Below are 21,044 nucleotides of genomic sequence, written 5' to 3'. Positions count from 1 at the left end.
GTCTGCGTGGGTTTCCTCCGGGTGCTCCGGTTTCCTCCCACAAGTCCCGAAAGACGTGCTGTTAGGTAATTTGGACATTCTGAATTCTCCCTCTGTGTACCCGAACAGGTGCCGGAATGTGTGACATGGGGCTTTTCACAGTAACTTCATTGCAGTGTTAATGTAAGCCTACTTGTGATAATAAAGATTATTATTATATTTTTACACATCTCACCTTGTACTACAGCCCTGTTTGCTTCTAGCCCTCAAAGTTCCTGCGCTATCCACTTTTCTATCTTGGTTTCTCTCTCCTGTCTTCTACTCAGGTTCCCATCCCCCTGCCACTCTATGAAGAACCAGACAGGTTTTATGAAAATCGGTGATAGTCTCCATTACTGAGACTAACTTTCAATTCCAGATTTTATTAGTTGAATTACTTAAATGCCAGCAGCTGCCACGGTGGGATTTGAACCCTTGTCCACTGAGCATTACTGGATTACTAGTCTCGTGACACTACCACAATGCCACCATCTCCCCACATTTGGGAAACACAGTTGAAAAGAACTTTCATTCAAATCAAATAAGACCACATATTTAGAAAGATGCGCTTTAATCCACAAGTGCCATTTCAGAATCGCTGTATGACTAAGGTGAGAACATAGACGACAGAATTTCACACCAATGAATGAAGACAATATATTATGATAGCTTTATATCTCTGACAACATATCCAACGTTTTAAAAAATTATCTCTGCACGAGTGTTCTTTGGTATGTGGATGGAACGTGGCTTCCGGATTGACAGGTTGAATATTGCATCAAACATATTGTGTAAACAAGGCACTGACATTGGAAAAGAGGTGATGCAAAGGTGCACCTCGGCGGCCCCTCGATTCCTCAGGAAGAGTTTAATTTGCTTGTGAAGGTAGAAGTTAAGCAGTGCTCAGCTCATTATCTAGCACTGCACAGTTTGTCCCCTACGCTTCTGTTTCTTCTTCCTCTTCAGTTTCCTTTTCAACTTCCCAGTTGCCCACTTCAGGGTTTTCCTCTTTCCGGTACTCACTTTTTGGGCTTGTTTTTTACATTTGTTTACAGTGGTCTTATTATCTGTCTCCAAAAGTTTTCTTTTACGTGGTTTTGCCTCTTCACTGTGTGCAAAAAATATAATGATAAAGTATCTAATAGCTTTAGGAATTCTAAATTGTAGTACATCGTCTGGCGCTGTCGGAACACAATGTGCCACTAGGTGGTGGGGTGCATTTCTGCAATTGTTGTTGCACACAAGCAGATTTCTGACCTCTGGCAATACCGATCACCTACTTCCCACAGGGAGGGAGGGAGAAGGCAGGTGAACCACCTTGCACCAGAAGTGCGAGGGCAATGCCGTCAAAGGCTTGGGAGAAGGCCATCTGCCTTTCTTTTCAGTCACACCCATGGAAAGATTAAAGACTTTCAACCTTCACATGTTTACCATCCTACTGCAGGAAAATGACAGATCTATAGTCTGTGAAGCCACGTGGGAATCATTTGGTTTTGGTCACGCCTATACTAAAACAGAACCGATTATTGTTGAAATGGAAATATCGTAGGTTTATCAGGGAACGAGACAACAGTGTGGAGACTGTACCGCTTGTGCCACTGAATCCACCAAATCCAATAGGCAAACTCTGTGGCATAAATGTGAACCATAATTGATGGCTCCAACTTCAGACTTTGGACCGGACTCATGCGGACTCTGAATCAGAGAGATCAGGCGAACAGACCAGTGCTACGGACAGAGGAAGACCTCAGACAGAACAAAATACAGACTCTTTTTATTCTTGCTCGCGAAACCTCTCTCCTCAAGTACATCACTAATTGAAACTTACAATATTCTTAAAGGGCTAGACATGGTAGATGCAGAAAAGATATTCCCACTGACTGGGATGTTTAGAACCAGGGGCACAGTCTCAGAAAAAGTGGCAAGCCATTTATGACTGAAGTGAGGAGGAATTTCTTCAATCAGAGGGTAGTGAATCTCTGCAATTCTTTAACCCTGACATCTGTGGACATTTAGTCAATGACTATGTTCAAGAGATTAATGGATTTCTAGATACCAATGACATCAAGATGTATTGTCATATATCTGTGGAAAATGTCATTGAGGTAGATGATCAGCCTTGACCTAGTAGAATGGCAGAACAGGCTCGAGGGGCTGAATAGCCTAAGTCCTGCTCCTATGTTCCTATAGTAGTGCAAAAAAGGAAGATTTCAATTCTGGTTTAACTTCAAGTCTCATGTAAGCGCTCTTGGTGCAGTTAAAGGCGGTAGTGCAGAGTTTGAACAAACCCAAGGCTGAATGAGATAAGACAATGTTAGTGATAAAAATGAACTGTAGATGGATGGAGGAAGTCAGTCAGGCTGACCTCTGGGAAGACCCTCACCAATAAATTCTGGTGGAGAGGAAACCCGAGACACTACACGTGTAGTGTCTCCCACCCGCCCTCCTCCTCTAACCTAATAATAAAACCCATTGGTGTGAGGTAAGTACCATATTTTATTATTAACACGAAGAGGGTAAGTAAGTGATTTTTACGCATTTTTACTTTTGTACCTTTTTCAAATTTTGTGTGTGTCGGGGGGGGAAACTGAAGTGAAATCACAGAAAAGCTGTGGCCTGAGTGGCTGGTTGGGATTCTACACTAAATTAAAAAAACTGAGCATTGGTAACTAATTAAACATAATTACTTAATTATAATTTAGAGGGATATCTAAGCCAGAGATCGGAGAGTACTATATTTAGCTTTCGCATTTCTATTAGAAATCTAGTGCTAGGAAACAGATAGTCAACAGTAACTTTGAAATTTAAAAAAAAGAAATATTCAAAAAAAAAAAAATTAATTTTAATTTTAATTAATTGACGCAATGTCAGTTAGAGGGGTGCTGTGCTCTGACTGTGAGATGTGGCAGGTCCGGGAGGCTTCCAGCGTCCCGGATGGCTTCATCTGCAGAAAGTGCACCCAACTGGAGCTCCTCACAGACCGCATGGTTCGGTTGGAGCGGCAATTGGATGCACTTAGGAGCATGCAGGTGGCGGAAAGCGTCATAGATCGCAGTTATGTAGATGTGGTCACACCCAAGGTGCAGGCAGAGAAATGGGTGACCAACAGAAAGGGCAGGCAGTCAGTGCAGGAATCCCCTGTGGTTGTCCCCCTCTCGAACAGATATACCCCTTTGGATACTGTCGGGGGGGATAGCCTATCAGGGGAAAACAGCAGCAGCCAGAGCAGTGGCACCACGGCTGGCTCTGATGTTCAGAAGGGAGGGTCAAAGCGCAGAAGAGTAATAGTAATAGGGGACTCTATAGTCAGGGGCACAGATAGGCGCTTCTGTGGACGTGAAAGAGACTCCAGGATGGTATGTTGCCTCCCTGGTGCCAGGGTCCAGGATGTCTCCGAACGGGTAGAGGGCATCCTGAAGGGGGAGGGCAAACAGGCAGAGGTCGTTGTACATATTGGTACTAACGACATAGGCAGGAAGGGGCATGAGGTCCTGCAGCAGGAGTTCAGGGAGCTAGGCAGAAAGTTAAAAGACAGGACCTCGAGGGTTGTAATCTCGGGATTACTCCCTGTGCCACGTGCCAGTGAGGCTAGCAATAGGAAGATAGAGCAGCTAAACACGTGGCTAAACAGCTGGTGTAGGAGGGAGGGTTTCCATTATCTGGACCACTGGGAGCTCTTCCGGGGCAGGTGTGACCTGTATAAGAAGGACGGGTTGCATCTAAACCGGAGAGGCATAAATATCCTGGCCGCGAAGTTTGCTAGTGTCACACGGGAGGGTTTAAACTAGTATGGCAGGGGGGTGGGCACGGGAGCAATAGGTCAGAAGGTGAGAGCATTGAGGGAGAACTAGGGAATAGGGACAGTGTGGCTCTGAGGCAGAGCAGACAGGGAGAAGTTGCTGAACACAGCGGGTCTGGTGGCCTGAAGTGCATATGTTTTAATGCAAGAAGTATTACGGGTAAGGCAGATGAACTTAGAGCTTGGATTAGTACTTGGAACTATGATATTGTTGCCATTACAGAGACCTGGTTGAGGGAAGGGCAGGATTGGCAGCTAAACGTTCCAGGATTTAGATGTTTCAGGCGGGATAGAGGGGGATGTAAAAGGGGAGGCGGAGTTGCGCTACTGGTTCGGGAGAATATCACAGCTGTACTGCGAGAGGACACCTCAGAGGGCAGTGAGGCTATATGGGTAGAGATCAGGAATAAGAAGGGTGCAGTCACAATGTTGGGGGTTTACTACAGGCCTCCCAACAGCCAGCGGGAGATAGAGGAGCAGATAGGTAGACAGATTTTGGAAAAGAGTAAAAACAACAGGGTTGTGGTGAGGGAGACTTCAACTTCCCCAATATTGACTGGGACTCACTTAGTGCCAGGGGCTTAGACGGGGCGGAGTTTGTAAGGAGCATCCAGGAGGGCTTCTTAAAACAATATGTAGGCAGTCCAATAGGGAAGGGGCGGTACTGGACCTGGTATTGGGGAATGAGCCCGACCAGGTGGTAGATGTTTCAGTAGGGGAGCATTTCGGTAACAGTGACCACAATTCAGTAAGTTTTAAAGTACTGGTGGACAAGGATAAGAGTGGTCCTAGGATGAATGTGCTAAATTGGGGGAAGGCTAATTATAACAATATTAGGCGGGAACTGAAGAACATAGATTGGGGGCGGATGTTTGAGGGAAAATCAACATCTGACATGTGGGAGGCTTTCAAGTGGCAGTTGAAAGGGATTCAGGACCGGCATGTTCCTGTGAGGAAGAAGGATAAATACGGCAATTTTCGGGAAACTTGGATGACGAGAGATATTGTAGGCCTCGTCAAAAAGAAAAAGGAGGCATTTATCAGGGCTAAAAGGCTGGGAACAGACAAAGCCTGCGTGGAATATAAGGAAAGTAGGAAGGAACTTAAGCAAGGAGTCAGGAGGGCTAGAAGGGGTCACGAAAAGTCATTGGCAAATAGGGTTAAGGAAAATCCCAAGGCTTTTTACACGTACATAAAAAGCAAAAGGGTAGCCAGGGAAAGGGTTGGCCCACTGAAGGATAGGCAAGGGAATCTATGTGTGGAGCCAGAGGAAATGGGCGAGGTACTAAATGAATACTTTGCATCAGTATTCACCAAAGAGAAGGAATTGGTAGATGTTGAGTCTGGAGAAGGGTGTGTAGATAGCCTGGGTCACATTGAGATCCAAAAAGAAGAGGTGTTGGGTGTCTTAAAAAATATTAAGGTAGATAAGTCCCCAGGGCCTGATGGGATCTACCCCAGAATACTGAAGGAGGCTGGAGAGGAAATTGCTGAGGCCTTGACGGAAATCTTTGGATCCTCGCTGTCTTTGGGGGATGCCCCGGAGGACTGGAGAATAGCCAAGGTTGTTCCTCTGTTTAAGAAGGGTAGCAAGGATAATCCCGGGAACTACAGGCCGGTGAGCCTTACTTCAGTGGTAGGGAAATTACTGGAGAGAATTCTTCGAGACAGGATCTACTCCCATTTGGAAGCAAATGGACGTATTAGTGAGAGGCAGCACGGTTTTGTGAAGGGGAGGTCGTGTCTCACTAACTTGATAGAGTTTTTCGAGGAGGTCACTAAGATGATTGATGCAGGTAGGGCAGTGGATGTTGTCTATATGGACTTCAGTAAGGCCTTTGACAAGGTCCCTCATGGTAGACTAGTACAAAAGGTGAAGTCACACGGGATCAGGGGTGAGCTGGCAAGGTGGATACAGAACTGGCTAGGCCATAGAAGGCAGAGAGTAGCAATGGAAGGATGCTTTTCTAATTGGAGGGCTGTGACCAGTGGTGTTCCACAGGGATCAGTGCTGGGGCCTTTGCTCTTTGTAGTATATATAAATGATTTGGAGGAAAATGTAACTGGTCTGATTAGTAAGTTTGCAGACGACACAAAGGTTGGTGGAATTGCGGATAGCGATGAGGACTGTCGGAGGATACAGCAGGATTTAGATTGTTTGGAGACTTGGGCGGAGAGATGGCAGATGGAGTTTAATCCGGACAAATGTGAGGTAATGCATTTTGGAAGGTCTAATGCAGGTCGGGAATATACGGTGAATGGTAGAACCCTCAAGAGTATTGAAAGTCAAAGATATCTAGGAGTACAGGTCCACAGGTCACTGAAAGGGGCAACACAGGTGGAGAAGGTAGTCAAGAAGGCTTACGGCATGCTTGCCTTCATTGGCCCGGGCATTGAGTATAAGAATTGGCAAGTCATGTTGCAGCTGTATAGAACCTTAGTTAGGCCACACTTGGAGTATAGTGTTCAATTCTGGTCGCCACACTACCAGAAGGATGTGGAGGCTTTAGAGAGGGTGCAGAAGAGATTTACCAGAATGTTGCCTGGTATGGAGGGCATTAGCTATGAGGAGCGGTTGAATAAACTCGGTTTGTTCTCACTGGAACGAAGGAGGTTGAGGGGAGACCTGATAGAGGTATACAAAATTATGAGGGGCATAGACAGAGTGGATAGTCAGAGGCTTTTCCCCAGGGTAGATGGGTCAATTACTAGGGGGCATAGGTTTAAGGTGAGAGGGGCAAGGTTTAGAGTAGATGTACGAGGCAAGTTTTTTACGCAGAGGGTAGTGGGTGCCTGGAACTCGCTACCGGAGGAGGTGGTGGAAGCAGGGACGATAGTGACATTTAAGGGGCATCTTGACAAATACATGAATAGGATGGGAATAGAGGGATACGGACCCAGGAAGTGTAGAAGATTGTAGTTTAGTCGGGCAGCATGGTCGGCACGGGCTTGGAGGGCCGAAGGGCCTGTTCCTGTGCTGTACATTTCTTTGTTCTTTGAGATAAATGCAGCCAAACCATAGCTGCCTCATGTGGCACAGTCTTTACATATAGAATTTACAGTGCAGAAGGAGGCCATTCGGCCTATCGAGTCTGCACCGGCTCTTGGAAAGAGCACCCTACCCAAGTCCACACCTCCACCCTATCCCCATAACCCAGTAATCCCACCCAGCACTAAGGGCAATTTTGGACACTAAGGGCAATTTAGCACGGCCAATCCACCTAACCCGCACATCTTTGGACTGTGGGAGGAAACCGGAGCACCCGGAGGAAACCCACGCAGACACGGGGAGAACGTGCAAACTCCGCACAGACAGTGACCCAGCGGGGAATCAAACCTGGGACCCTGGAGCTGTGAAGCAATTGTGCTAACCACCATGCTACCGTGCTGCCCTTGGTCTTGGTTTCATCATATCAAAATGACACATTTTCAAGAGCGGTATTATACAAAAATCAATAAAGTTTAAGTTCTATGATAGATGTAATTTCAGGATTTAGGAGAAGCAAACCTAATTAAGTAAGAATTATCAACAGTGAGTATAATGAAGGGGAAATGCAGTCTAAAATAGTAAACTCAAGGAGGTGTTATGGAGTGATGCACATTACTGCAAATAATAAGAGGATAAAACATGATTATAAGGATAAAACAAGACATTAAGGATAAAAGGTACATCAAAGAGTACAAAAGGTTTAGTGCTGCATTTTCATATGCAAATGTAAAACATTAGAAATAAAATAATGGAACCAAATGCATTCATCTGAATATAAAGACAATGTTGGAAAGTGAGACTAACACCTAAATATTCCACCTACAAAATGTTCAAGGGACAGAAGGAAAAAAAGAGGATGGTTAGATTATTAATTACAACTTTGAAAAGGGGAGGTTTCATTGACGTTCACATTCAGACAGTCTGCGTTGAACAAAGACATAGAATGGGATTTGTTGCTACATTGATAGTATATAACACATTAGTAAATAGTGAGGAAAATTGAGGTTGAGATTTATTGGTAATTTAGTGAGATTTGCACTCGTAGCAGTGTTGTAACCGTGGGGAAATTTAACGATCCTAAGGTTGGCAGAAATAACATTTCTGAAAACAAGTCTTCCCAGATAACTATGTTGCATGTCCAAATGTTAGATCTGAATCTGGGTAACAGAACAAGATAAGTAAGTTAGAAGCAGAACACCATATCCTAATTATGCTCACATTGTCAACAATTTTTAAAAAAGACAGGGGACGGGATTCTCCCTCCCACTGCGCCAGATTTCTGGTGCGGCGCGCCCCTGGGATTCTCCGTCTCACCAATGGAGTTTCCTATTGTGGGCAGTCCCACGCCGTTGGGAAATCCCCAGGCTGCCAGCGAAATGGAGAATGCGGACAGCGGAGAATCTAGCCCAGGAAATTTGAACTTGAAATTTCCTAACTTCAGTGAGATGAAAAGCAATCTGGCCCTGAAAATGGCATATCAATTCATTGAAACAGAGAAAGCTAAGAGACTTAATAAATGTTTTTTTATTTAAAAAGTAGGTGGTGTTTTAATAGAGTAAATAGGGAAATACTATTTCCTCTATTTGAGAGATCAGTGGGTCAGCAACTTAAAATGGGCGCGTTACGTGACAGAAAATTAAAGCTTTCTTCACACAGAGGGTCAATGCTTTGCTACAGGAATATTTGAGGTGGAGGGCAATGCTTCTTCTAAGGAAAAATTGGATAATTATTTGTAGCAGAGAAAGATACAAGTTATAGGAGGAAAACAAAACAGCAGGATTAGTTTTGGATTGTCGTAGCAAAGAGTTGACACAGACATAATGAGCCTCTCACCACACTTCAGACTTCTATGATTCTTTGAATTGTGAGATGAATAAATATAGATATATAATTTGGATCTTCCCATAAGTAAGCAGTGAGGTTACAGCAAAAGGGAGTTTTTTTATTGAGGTATATGAGAAATATAGGACAGTGCAGAACAATACAGAGAAATATAAAAATGGGGAATAAGGAGAGACAATTAGGAAAGCTAATGAGTTATCTAAAAGAGAATTCTACATACAAAATAAGAAGACAGTTAAAGAAAGGCTAGGATTACTTTGAGATGAACAGGGACATCATATACCTGAACACGATGCACTAGTGAAGATGATGTTCAGTTAAGGATCTATGGTTGTGCTTATTTATTTTTTCCAAAAATAAACTGGGCTTGTAGGGCTACCCAAAGAGGATGTAAAAAAGCCACTATTAAAGATAAATATTCAAAACAAAACTTCTAACAAATTAAATTAATTAACCATAATTTTACAAAAATACTTGGAGACTGGAATAGTGTCAAAAGGTGGCAAAATAATAATTAGATTCAGAAAAGCAAAAATACATCGGTATGACACACCTAGAATATGGTTGGTAGAAACAGAAGAATTCTTGGGTTAATCAGGGTTAAATTCTTTTAAATAAATTTAGAGCACTCAATTTCTTTCCCCCAATTAAGGGGCAATTTAGCATGGCCGATCCACCTACCCTGCACATCTTTTTGGGTTGTGGGAGTGAGACCCAAGCAGACACGGGGAGAATGTGCAAACTCCACACGCACAGTGACCCGGGTCCTCGACGCAATCAGGGCTAATTTTAACGTGTACCAGTGAAAGGCAATTGTATTTGAAATTGATTTCTTTTGAAGCGAAGTGCATAGAAAAGAATAGGGCGTGGATAGATTTTCATAAGGCATTTGATAAGATGTCACATAAGGAACTTGATGTGAAAACAAAGCTGTGTTGTATTCAAGGAAATGAAGTGTATGGATAGAGAGAGAGGGGATTAGAGAGCTAAAGGTAGGGCTAAATGGATATTCGTCAGACTAATGGGGTGTGGATAATTGTGTGCCATGGGAGGGGTGTGATGGGTCCTTTTTAGCTCACAATATTAATCATTCAGAATTAGGCAGGCAAAGAATTGTTCTGGCGAAAATAAGTTACAAGGCATGGCTAACTAAGGAAGAGTGAAGGACATTAGAGGACAGGGGCATAAACATGAATTAGTCCACGTTAGAGCGAATCTAATGGGCAGAGCAAAGATATTGGGAAGAGTAAAAAATATGTTCACTTGGTTGCTGTAAGCTGTCACACTCTGTACAACAAGAGATAAAACTATTTGGTTTACCACGTCAGTCATTTGCTTGTGAACAATGGGATAAAAGGGAAACATAGAAAATAGGAGCAGGAGGCCATTCTGTCCTCCCGAGTCTGCTCAACCATTCATTATGATCATAGCTGATTATCCAACTCCGTAACCTGGTCCTGTTTCCCCCCCCATATCCTTTCAATCCGAACCGACTCAATCTTATACATAGTCCCACCATCCCAGGGATCAGTCTGGTAAACTCCCTCTATAGCAAGAGCATCCTTCCTCAGAAAAGGAGACCAAAACTGTACCCAATATTCCAGATGTGGTCTCAGCAAGCCCATGAATATCTGCAGCAAGACATCCCTGCTCCTGTAATCGAATCCTCTCGCTATCAAACCAACATACCTTTTTCTATCTTCACCACCTTACTTTCAGCGGTTGATGTATAAAGGCACCCAGGTCTCGTTGCACATTCCCCTCTCCGATCTATAGCAATTCAGATAATAATCTACCTTCTTGTTTTTGCTACCAAAGTGGATAACCTCACATTTATCTACATTATACTGCATCTGCCATATATTTGCCCACTCAATAAACCTGTCCAAATCACACTGAAGCATCTCCATGTCATCCTTATAGCTCACCCTCTCATCCAGCTTTATAGGGATATCACAGAATCACTACAGTGCAAGAGGAGGCCATTCAGCCCATCAAGTCTGCACTGATCCTCTGAAAGTGCACCCTACATTGGCCCACGCCCCCACCCTATCCCCAAAACCCATTAACCCCACCTAACCTTTTGGACACTAAGGGACAATTTAGCATGGCCAATCCACCTAACCCGCACATATCTTTCCACTGTGTGGGATGAAACCCGGAGCAGCCGGAGGAAAGCCATGCAGACACAGAGCATCCATTTTCTTTCCAATTAAGCGGCAATTTAGCGTGGCCAATTCACCCACCCTGCACATCTTTTTGGGTTGCGAAGGTGAGACCCATGCAGACATGGGGAGAATGTGTATCTGCCACTGATCCTTGCGGTGCCCACTTGTCACTGCCTGCCACTTGGAAAAAGATCCATTTATTCCTACTCTTTGTTTCCTGTCTTTAAACCAGTTTTCTATCTATCTCAATGCACCACCCCCAATCCCAAGCGCTTTAATTTTACATGTTAATCTCTTATGTGGAACCTTGTCGAAAGTCTCCTGAAAGTCCAAATAAGCCACATAATTGCCTCCCCCCCCGCATCAATTCTAATAGTTACTTCTTCGAAGAATTCCAGTAGATTTGTTGAGCATGATTTCCCTTTTGTAAGTCCATGCTGACTCTGTCCGATCCTGTTACTGTTTTCCGATTGCTCTGCTATTAAACTTGCATTAATTAGATCAAAAAGTTGATTGACATTTCATGAAAAAGTTTTTATATCAATTGATGTGCTAAACTCACATGGTGGTCCTGTTTGGGAATGCTGACTGAGGACATTCCCTGCGTTTGTGCTCAGTGCTTCCACATGTAAAACATCCATCTCCAGCTGTCCCGCATGTATGTTCCTGAAGGACACAACGACAGCAGGTGTCACAGTGAATCCATGCTGGAAAACACAATTATTTCTTAGGTCAATATCAATCTGTACTTTTTTATTATTGTTTCGACAGCACAGGCAGTGCCATATTTGAATTCTGAAACAACAAATAGATTCAGGCTTCTTTAGCAAGGGCCTGCTTTTCCACGGCAGGAATTGTTTTAGTGCAGAAAACTGGACCATGTACTCAGAATTTCAATTGTGGGAACAGCAGAATGAAAGAACCTGAACTCAATTTGCGTTGCAAAATTTCAACATTGAATAAATGTTATTACGATTTGAATTGTAAATAAATCTTATTAAAAGCATTATCTTAAAAAATAAACTGTGACCTGCAGGCCAAAATATATTTTTTCAATTAATTCCACACAGCAAACCATTGTCTTGGTTTTAACTGAAAAACTACATTTCCAGGAATATCTTTCCTCAAACAAGAAAATCCCCAGAATGATTCCACCCATGATTCCTGGCTAGCATAGACCACCTTGATACACCACATTCCCATTTCCTACTAAAACGGTCAGCACTGCTGCCTCACAGCGCCAGGAACCCGAGGGCAATTCCAGCCTTGAGTTACAGTCTGTGTGGAATTTGCACACACTCCCAGTGTCTGCATAGATTTCCTCCTGGTGCTCTGGTTTCCTTCCACAGTCCAAAGAAGTGCTGCTCAGGTGGACTGGCCATGCTAAATTGACCCTTAGTGTCCAGGGATGTGCAGGTTAAGTGGGGTTACGGGAAATAGGGCAGGGGAATGGGCCTTGTTAGGGTGCTCTTTCAGAGGGCCGGTGCAGACTCGATGGGCCGAATGGCCTCCTTCTGCACTGTAGGGATTCTATGATTCTTTTAGAGAAATGCATTTAAAATATATACTAAAGCAAAATATGATGAGCTTCTGTCATTTGTTTCAATTTAGTGCAATCATTTTACCTGGTTCTCATCTATCGAGACCTCATTGTACCCATGTTTTAACCATCCCATAAAGTAAAATTATAAATATCCTGTTAGCTGCTTGTCATGGTTTTCCCCTGAAGGCCAGGTGATTACTTTGAGCATCATACATTCAAGGAAATCTGGATAATATATATTTGTCAATGTTGCTGACCCCATCCTGTACTCTCTTGTACCTATTTTCCAGAATAATATGAAATAAATATTGTAGGTAAAGTTCCCCTCGCATTGGTCTCAACGTCTGCACTACCAATGCGTTAGTGTCATTTTTGAGAATTAAATATTCTTGTACATTGACTGCCTGCACATCTAGTCAACAGACCCTGTAAACATTAACAGTGTCACTGCCTAATGAGTTCTACTCACATGGTTTTACGCATTTGTTGCAGGTCTGACAGTGTTTCCATTGCCTGCCATCCTAATAGGAATATAAAACAGCGTTAATCTAAACCAGAAACTTCAGAGAAAATACATTTTAAAATATACCATTACGGGTCATCATTTACATTCCCCAGTACAAACGGCCGGCACAGTGGTTAGCACTGCTGCCTCACAGTACCGGTGACCCAGGTTTGATCCGGGCTCCGGGTCACTGTCCTTGCGGAGTTTGCACATTTTTACTGTGTCTGCGTGGGTCTCACCCCACAACCCAAAGGTGTGGAGGGTAGATTGACAACGCTAAATTACTCTCTCATTGGAAATAAAATAATGGGGCACTCTAGATTTATTTTAAAAAATACATTCTCCAAGGCAAGGTTAAAAGTGGTGAGGAAATGACCACACCGACGAAGGTCCTTCAAATGTACCAGTTCTATGATCGATCTCTCTTTGTTTCAAATACAGTCATCTCAACACCGTGTCACCAACACTTCTGTTTTTTTGTAGAAGGTTCCTTGTCCGACAGACCTCAAGCCCCAATAAAAATGATTGCCAACCATTCCAAACTGTCTCCTGTGTCATTTTGAAGACAGAAGCTGAGATGGGCAGCACGGTAGCATTGTGGTTATCACAATTGCTTCACAGCTCCAGGGTCCCAGGTTCAATTCCGGCTTGGGTCACTGTCCGTGCGGAGTCTGCACGTTCACCCCGTGTGTGCGTGGGTTTCCTCCGGGTGCTCCGATTTCCTCCCACAGTCCAAAGATGTGCAGGTTAGGTGGATTGGCCATGATAAATTGCCCTGAGTGTTGGGTGGGGTTACTGGGTTATGGGGATAGGGTGGAGGTGTTGACCTTGGGTAGGGTGCTCTTTCCATGAGCCGGTGCAGACTCGATGGGCCGAATGGCCTCCTTCTGCACTGTATATTCTATGATAATCTATGATATGAAACCTTGCCTTCAAGAGAATGTTTTCTAATTTTCTCTCCCTTTTTGCGGCAAGTTACTTCCCTCTGGTCTTTGGTACAAACTGACAACAGCGTATCCAAATTTGGGAAAGGTGTGCATGGGAGGCAGCAAGTACAAATCCACAAATCATGGACTGGGTGCGGGGGTCACTGTGAAAGACTCTGCAGTGAAGAGAAACATCTCATCAGTAGGCAGAGGCCATAGTCAGCACCGAAAGCAATTTTCCAGGCAATGAACATGCACTCAAAAGAAGCTAAAGGATATCTGCATAAAAATTCAGCCCATTGTTGCTAAAAACACAACTTCACAATATAAAACAAGCACAACAACGTTTATTTATATAGCTCCTTTATGGTGACAGAATGTCCCAGAGTTCTGCACAACAGTTATTAAATAACATTTATCAAGCCACATGTGGAGATATATGGGCAAGTGACCAAAATCCTGGTCAATGGGGTAGGTTTTAAGGAGTGTTACAATGAAGGGAAGTGAGGTCAAGATGTGAAGAAGTTTAGTGAAGAAATTTCAGAATGTGGAGACCAGACAGCTGAACACACTGCCACCAGTGATGAAGCGATTAAAACTATGGATGCTCAAGGGGAGACAATTAGATAAGCGCAGATATCATGAAGGGTTGTGGGGCTGGAGGAGATTACAGAGACAGGGAGGCGCCAGGTCATGGAGGCGTTTGAAGGGCAGCACGATGGTTCAGTGGTAGCACTGCAGTCTCACGGCGCCGAGGTCCCAGGTTCTGCACTGAGTGCTGAATTTGGTGCATTTCAGTGCCATAGTGAGAGTTTGGTGACTGAGGGGGTTAGGTGAGGAGGGAGTAAGGTGCGCCTTTCATTTAATTTCCTACATTTCCTCAAAGAGCGAGAAGGGAGCCAGGAGTTTACAGAGAGTGCAGCTGACTGGGAGCAGAGTCGGAGGGCGGAGGTCCAGTTGGTCCACAGGGCAGCTATATTCTGTAAGGTAAGAGGGCATGGAGGCTAGGCCAGTTGCATGCTCCTCCTGTAGGATGTGGGTGGTGAGGGATACCACCGGTGTCCCCGCAAACTATACCTGCGGGAAGTGCACCCAATTCCAGCTTCTCAGAGACCGTGTTAGGGAACTGGAGCTGGTTGAACTTCGGATCATCCGGGAGGCAGAGGGGGTGATAGAGAAGAGTTACAGGGAGGTAACCACACCCGAGGTACAGGACAAGAGTAGCTGGGTTACAGTCAGGGGAAAGAAAACAAACAGGCAGACAGTGCAGGGATCCCTCGTGGCCATTCCCCTTCAAAACAAGTATACCGTTTTGGATGCAGTTGGGGGGGGGGGGGGGGTGAACCACCAGGGGAAGGCCCTAGCGGCCAGGTGTCTGGCACCGAGTCTGGCTCTGGGGCTCAGAAGGGAAGGGGGGGAGAATAGAAAAGCAATAGTAAAAGGAGATTGAATGGTTAGGGGAATAGATAGGAGATTCTGTGGTCGCGAGCGAGACTCCCGGAAGGTATGTTGCCTCCCGGGTGCCAGGGCCAGGGATATCTCGGATCGTGTCTTCAGGATCCTTAAGGGGGAGGGGGAGCAGCCAGAAGTCGTGGTGCACATTGGTACCAACGGCGTAGGTAGGAAAAGGGGTGTGGAGGTAATAAACGGGTTTAGGGAGTTAGGCTGGAAGTTAAAAGCCAGGACAGACAGAGTTGTCATCTCTGGTTTGTTGCCAGTGCCACGTGATAGCGAGGCTAGGAATAGGGAGAGAGTGAACACGTGGCTGCAGGAATGATGTAGGGGTGTGGGCTTCAGGTATTTGGAAAATTGGAGTGCATTCTGGGGAAGGTGGGACCTGTACAAGCAGGACGGGTTGTATCTGAACCAGAGGGGCACCAATATCCTGGGAGGGAGGTTTTCTAGTACTCTTCGGGAGGGTTTAAACTAATTTGGCAGGGAAATGGGAACCGGATTTGTAGTCCAGCAACTAAAGTAGCCGATATTCAGGATGCCAAAGCGTGTAGTGAGGTAGTGAGGAAGGGAACACTGACAAAGGAGAGTATTTGCAGGCACGGAGATGGGTCGAAGTGTGTATACTTCAACTCAAGAAGCATCAGGAATAAGGTGGGTGAACTTAAGGCATGGATCGGTACTTGGGACTACGATGTGGTGGCCATTACGGAAACTTGGATAGAAGAGGGGCAGAAAAGGTTGTTTGAGGTCCCTGGTTATAGATGTTTCAATAAGATTAGGGAGGGTGGTAAAAGAGGTGGGGGGGGGGGAGCATTGTTAATTAGAGATAGTATAACAGCGGCAGAAAGGCAGTTCGAAGAGTATCTGCCTACTGAGGTAGATGGGTTGAAGTCAGAAATAGGAAAGGAGCAGTCACCTTGTTGGGAGTTTTCTATAGGCCCCCCAATAGTAGCAGAGATGTGGAGGAACAGATTGGGAAACAGATTTTGGAAAGGTGCAGAAGTCACGGGGTAGTCGTCATGGGTGACTTCAACTTCCCAAACATTGAGTGGAAACTCTTCAGATCAAATAGTTCGGATGGGGTGGTGTTTGTGCAGTGTGTCCAGGAAGCTTTTCTAACACAGTATGTAGATTGTCCGACCAGAGAGGAGGCCATATTGGATTTGGTACTTGGTAATGAACCAGGGCAAGTGATAGATTTGTTAGTGGGGGAGCATTTTGGAGATAGTGACCACAATTCTGTGACTTTCACTTTAGTAATGGAGAGGGATAGGTGCATGCAACAGGGCAAGGTTTACATTTGGGGGGAAGGGTAAATACGATGTTGTCAGACAAGAATTGAAGTGCATAAGTTGGGAACATAGGCTGTCAGGGAAGGACACAAGTGAAATGTGGAACTTGTTCAAGGAACAGGTACTATGTGTCCTTGATATGTATGTCCCTGTCAGGCAGGGAAGAGATGGTCGAGTGAGGGAACCATGGTTGACAAGAGAGGTTGAATGTCTTGTTAAGAGGAAGAAGGTGACTTATGTAAGGCTGAGGTAACAAGGTTCAGACAGGGCGCTGGAGGGATACAAGATAGCCAGGAGGGAACTGAAGAAAGGGATTAGGAGAGCTAAGAGAGGGCATGAAAAATCATTGGCGGGTAGGATCAAGGAAAACCCCAAGGCCTTTTACACATATGTGAGAAATATGAGAATGACTAGAGCGAGGGTAGGTCCAATCAAGGACAGTGGCGGGAGATTGTGTATCGAGTCTGAAGAGATAGGAGAGGTCTTGAACGAGTATTTTTCTTCAGTATTTACAAATGAGAGGGGCCATATTGTTGGAGAGGACAGTGTGAAACAGACTGGTAATCTTGAGGAAATCCTTGTTAGGAAGGAAGATGTGTTGGGCATTTTGAAAAACTTGAGGATAGACAAGTCCCCCGGGCCTGACGGGATATAGCCAAGGATTCTATGGGAAGCAAGAGATGAAATTGCAGAGGCGTTGGCAATGATCTTTTCATCCTCACTATCAACAGGGGTGGTACCAGGGGATTGGAGAGAGGCGAATGTCGTGCCCCTGTTCAAAAAAGGGACGAGGGATAACCCTGGGAATTACAGGCCAGTTAGTCTTACTTCGGTGGTAGGCAAAGTAATGGAAAGGGTACTGAGGGATAGGATTTCTGAGCATCTGGAAAGACACTGCTTGATTAGGGATAGTCAGCACGGATTTGAGGGGTAGGTCTTGCCTTACAAGTCTTATTGAATTCTTTGAGGAGGTGACCAAGCATGTGGATGAAGGTAAAGCAGTGGATGTAGTGTACATGGATTTTAGTAAGGCATTTGATAAGGTTCCCCATGGTAGGCTTATGCAGAAAGTAAGGAGGCACAGGATAGTAGGAAATTTGGCCAGTTGGATAACAAACTGGCTAACTGATAGAAGTCAGGGAGTGGTGGTGGATGGCAAATATTCAGTCTGGATCCCAGTTACCAGTGGCATACCGCAGGGATCAGTTCTGGGTCCTCTGCTGTTTGTGATTTTCATTAATGACTTGGATGAGGGAGTTGAAGGGTGGGTCAGTAAATTTGCAGACGATATGAAGATTGGTGGGGTTGTGGATAGTGAGGAGGGCTGTTGTCGGCTGCAAAGAGACATAGATAGGATGCAGAGCTGGGCTGAGAACTGCCAGATGGAGTTTAACCCTGAAAAGTGTGAGGTTATCCATTTTGGAAGTACAAATATGAATGCGGAATAAAGGGTTAACGGTAGGGTTCTTGGCAATGTGGAGGAGCAGAGAGATCTTGGGGTCTATGTTCATACATCTTTGAAAGTTGCCACTCAAGTGGATAGAGCTGTGAAGAAGGCCTATGGTGTGCTAGTGTTCATTAACAGAGGGATTGAATTTAAGAGCCGTGAGGTGATGATGCAGCTGTACAAAACTTTGGTAAGGCCACATTTGGAGTACTGTGTACTGTTCTGGTCGCCTCATTTTAGGAAGGATGTGGAAGCTTTGGAAAAGATGCAAAGGAGATTTACCAGGATGGTGCCTAGAATGGAGAGTAGGTCTTACGAGGAAAGGTTGAGGGTGCTAGGCCTTTTCTCATTAGAACGGAGAAGGATGAGGGGCGACTTGATAGAGGTTTATAAGATGAACAGGGGAATAGATAGAGTAGACAGTCAGAGACATTTTCCCCGGGTGGAACAAACCATTACAAGGGGACATAAATTTAAGGTGAATGGTAGAAGATATAGGGGGGATGTCAGAGGTAGGTTCTTTACCCAGAGAGTAGTGGGGGCATGGAATGCACTGCCTGTGGAAGTAGTTGAGTCGGAATCATTAGGGACCTACAAGCAGCTATTGGATAGGTACATGGATTACAGTAGAATGATATAGTGTAGATTAATTTATTCTTAAGGGCAGCACGGTAGCATTGTGGATAGCACAATTGCTTCACAGCTCCAGGGTCCCAAGTTTGATTCCGGCTTGGGTCACTGTCTGTGCGGAGTCTGCACATCCTCCCTGTGTGTGCGTGGGTTTCCTCCGGGTGCTCCGGTTTCCTCCCACAGTCCAAAGATGTGCAGGTTAGCTGGATTGGCCATGTTAAATTGCCCTTAGTATCCAAAATTGTCCTTGGTGTTGGGTGGAGTTACTGGGTTACGGGGATAGGGTGGAGGTGTTGACCTTGGGTAGGGTGCTCTTTCCAATAGCCGGTGCAGACTCGATGGGCCGAATGGCCCCCTTCGGCACTGTAAATTCTATGATAATCTATGATTAATCTAGGACAAAGGTTCGGCACAACATCGTGGGCCGATGGGCCTGTTCTGTGCTGTATTTCCTATGTTCTATGTTCTGTGTTCTATCCCGGCTCTGGGTCACTGTCCGTGTGGAGTTTGCACATTCTCCCCGTGTTTGCGTGGGTTTCGCCCCCACAACCCAAAGATGTGTAGGGTAGATGGATTGGCTACGCTAAATTGCCCCTTAATTGGAAAAAGTGAATTGGGTACTCTAAATTTCTTCTTTTTTTTTTTAAATGGAGGCGCTTGAATATAAGGATACAAATTTTAAGATCGAGTTGTTGCTTACCCGTCAGCCAATGTAGATTAGCGAGAACAGGAGTGAATGGCATTTGGTGCTAGGTCATGGGCAGCAGAGCTTTGGACAATCTCAAATCTACAGAGTATAACATGGGAGGCCAGACAGGAATGCATTGGAATGAGGGTTACAGCACCGGTTCAGCGTAGGCAGGGGCAGATTTGGGCAATATTATGGAGGTGGAAATAGGTGGCCTTAAGAGAATAAGTGGTTGGAAGCACATATTGGGGTGGCAGCGTGGTTAGCACTGCTTCCTCACAGTGTCAGACCGGGTTCAATTCCGACCTCGGTGACTTGTCTGTATGGAATTTGAAAATTCTTCCCGTGTCTGCGTTCTGCGTGGGTTTCCTCTGGGTGCTCCGGTTTCCTCCCACGTTCCAAAGATATGCAGGGTTAGGTGAATTGGCCATGCTTAATTTCCCCTAGATGGGGTTATGGAAATAGGACCGGGGATTGGGCCTAGGGTAGGGTGCTCTTTCAGAGGGTCGGTGCAGACTCGATGGGCCAAATGGCCGCCTTCTGCACTGTAGGTATTCTATGAATATAACACCAAGACTGTGAACAGTTTGGTTCAGTCTCAGGCAGTTGTTAGAGAGACAGAATGGGACTTCAACCTTCTCAATATTTAATTGGAAGAAATTTCTGCTTATCCAGTACCGGATGTAAAGCATGCTGGATATAGTAAGAAGTCTTACAACACCAAGTAAAGTCCAACAGGTTTGTTTCGAATCACTAGCTTTCAGAGCACAGCTCCTTCATTAGGCGACTCACCTGATGAAGGAGCTGCGCTCGGAAAGCTAGTGATTTGTAACAAAGCTGTTGGACTTTAACCTAGTGTTGTAAGACTACTTACTGTGCCCACCCCAGTCCAACGCCGGCATCTCCACATCATGCTGGATATAGTCAGTGTCGGAACGGATGCTGAATTTATAGGTGATATCACTGAGGGGCAACATGGATGAAAAGCAGGATTGAGCTGAGAATACACCAGAGCTAAGGTAACCATTCCAGGTTATTATCTGACTATGGTTAGGAATGGAACTAGGTGAGAGCTGTCCCACTCAGTTGGACAGTGGAGAGGCATTGGAAGAGAATGGCATGGTTAACCTGATCAAAGGCTGGAGACAGGTCGAGAAGGAAGAGATGGGAAACCTTTGTAACGCTATCATGGGATGTTAATTGTGGCTTTGATATTTCAGTATTGTGCTAGCGACTCAGACATGAAATTTCAGGAATGATGGGCAGGGATCTGGGCACCAAGATCCTCAAGAAATTTAGAACGAAAGGTTGGAGATGGGCGGTAGCGCACAAGGATGGTGGGATGAAGGATTCTTTTTTGATGAAAGGGTGATGACGGCAGATTTAAATGAGAGTGGGACAACTCCCAGAGACAGGAAACAACGTCAGGTAACATGGGATCCAGGAAGGGGAAGTGGGGTAGTCAGCAGTTTAGTGGGACGAGGGTCAAGGGGGATGGGGGCAGAGGAAATGAAATGAAATGAAAATCGCTTATTGTCACAAGTAGGCGTCAAATGAAGTTACTGAAAAGCCCCTAGTCGCCACATTCCGGCACCTGTTCGGGGAGGCTGATAGGAGAGACACTAGAGAAAAATATAAAGATTACCAAAGTACTGAAGCATCTAAAGTTGGTGCAGGTCAGTCCTGTAGCACCATTTAGGGTTTCCAAGACAGTTATCAAAGCACTTTGGGGGCTTCTCAAG

At 45.0% G+C, this 21,044-nt stretch overlaps 1 protein-coding gene across 1 annotated transcript in view; it reads right to left on the bottom strand.

Annotated features, from left to right (window-relative positions):
* Positions 1–572: 572 nt before the first annotated feature.
* Positions 573–21,044, bottom strand: part of zcchc4 (zinc finger, CCHC domain containing 4) — a 113,035-nt gene continuing 92,563 nt past the window's right edge. The window contains exons 11-13 of the mRNA XM_072496515.1: positions 12,829–12,880; positions 11,379–11,523; positions 573–1,126 (exon numbers count right to left, since the gene is read on the bottom strand). Coding sequence (XP_072352616.1) covers positions 934–1,126; positions 11,379–11,523; positions 12,829–12,880 — 390 coding nt within the window. The 3' untranslated portion in view covers positions 573–933. The remainder of the gene's footprint in view (positions 1,127–11,378; positions 11,524–12,828; positions 12,881–21,044) is intronic.

Source organism: Scyliorhinus torazame, chromosome 3, assembly GCF_047496885.1.
Source record: "Scyliorhinus torazame isolate Kashiwa2021f chromosome 3, sScyTor2.1, whole genome shotgun sequence".
NCBI lineage: Eukaryota > Metazoa > Chordata > Chondrichthyes > Carcharhiniformes > Scyliorhinidae > Scyliorhinus > Scyliorhinus torazame.
The sequence above is the reverse complement of the archived record's forward strand: the minus strand, read 5'-3'. Positions and strand labels throughout refer to the sequence as shown.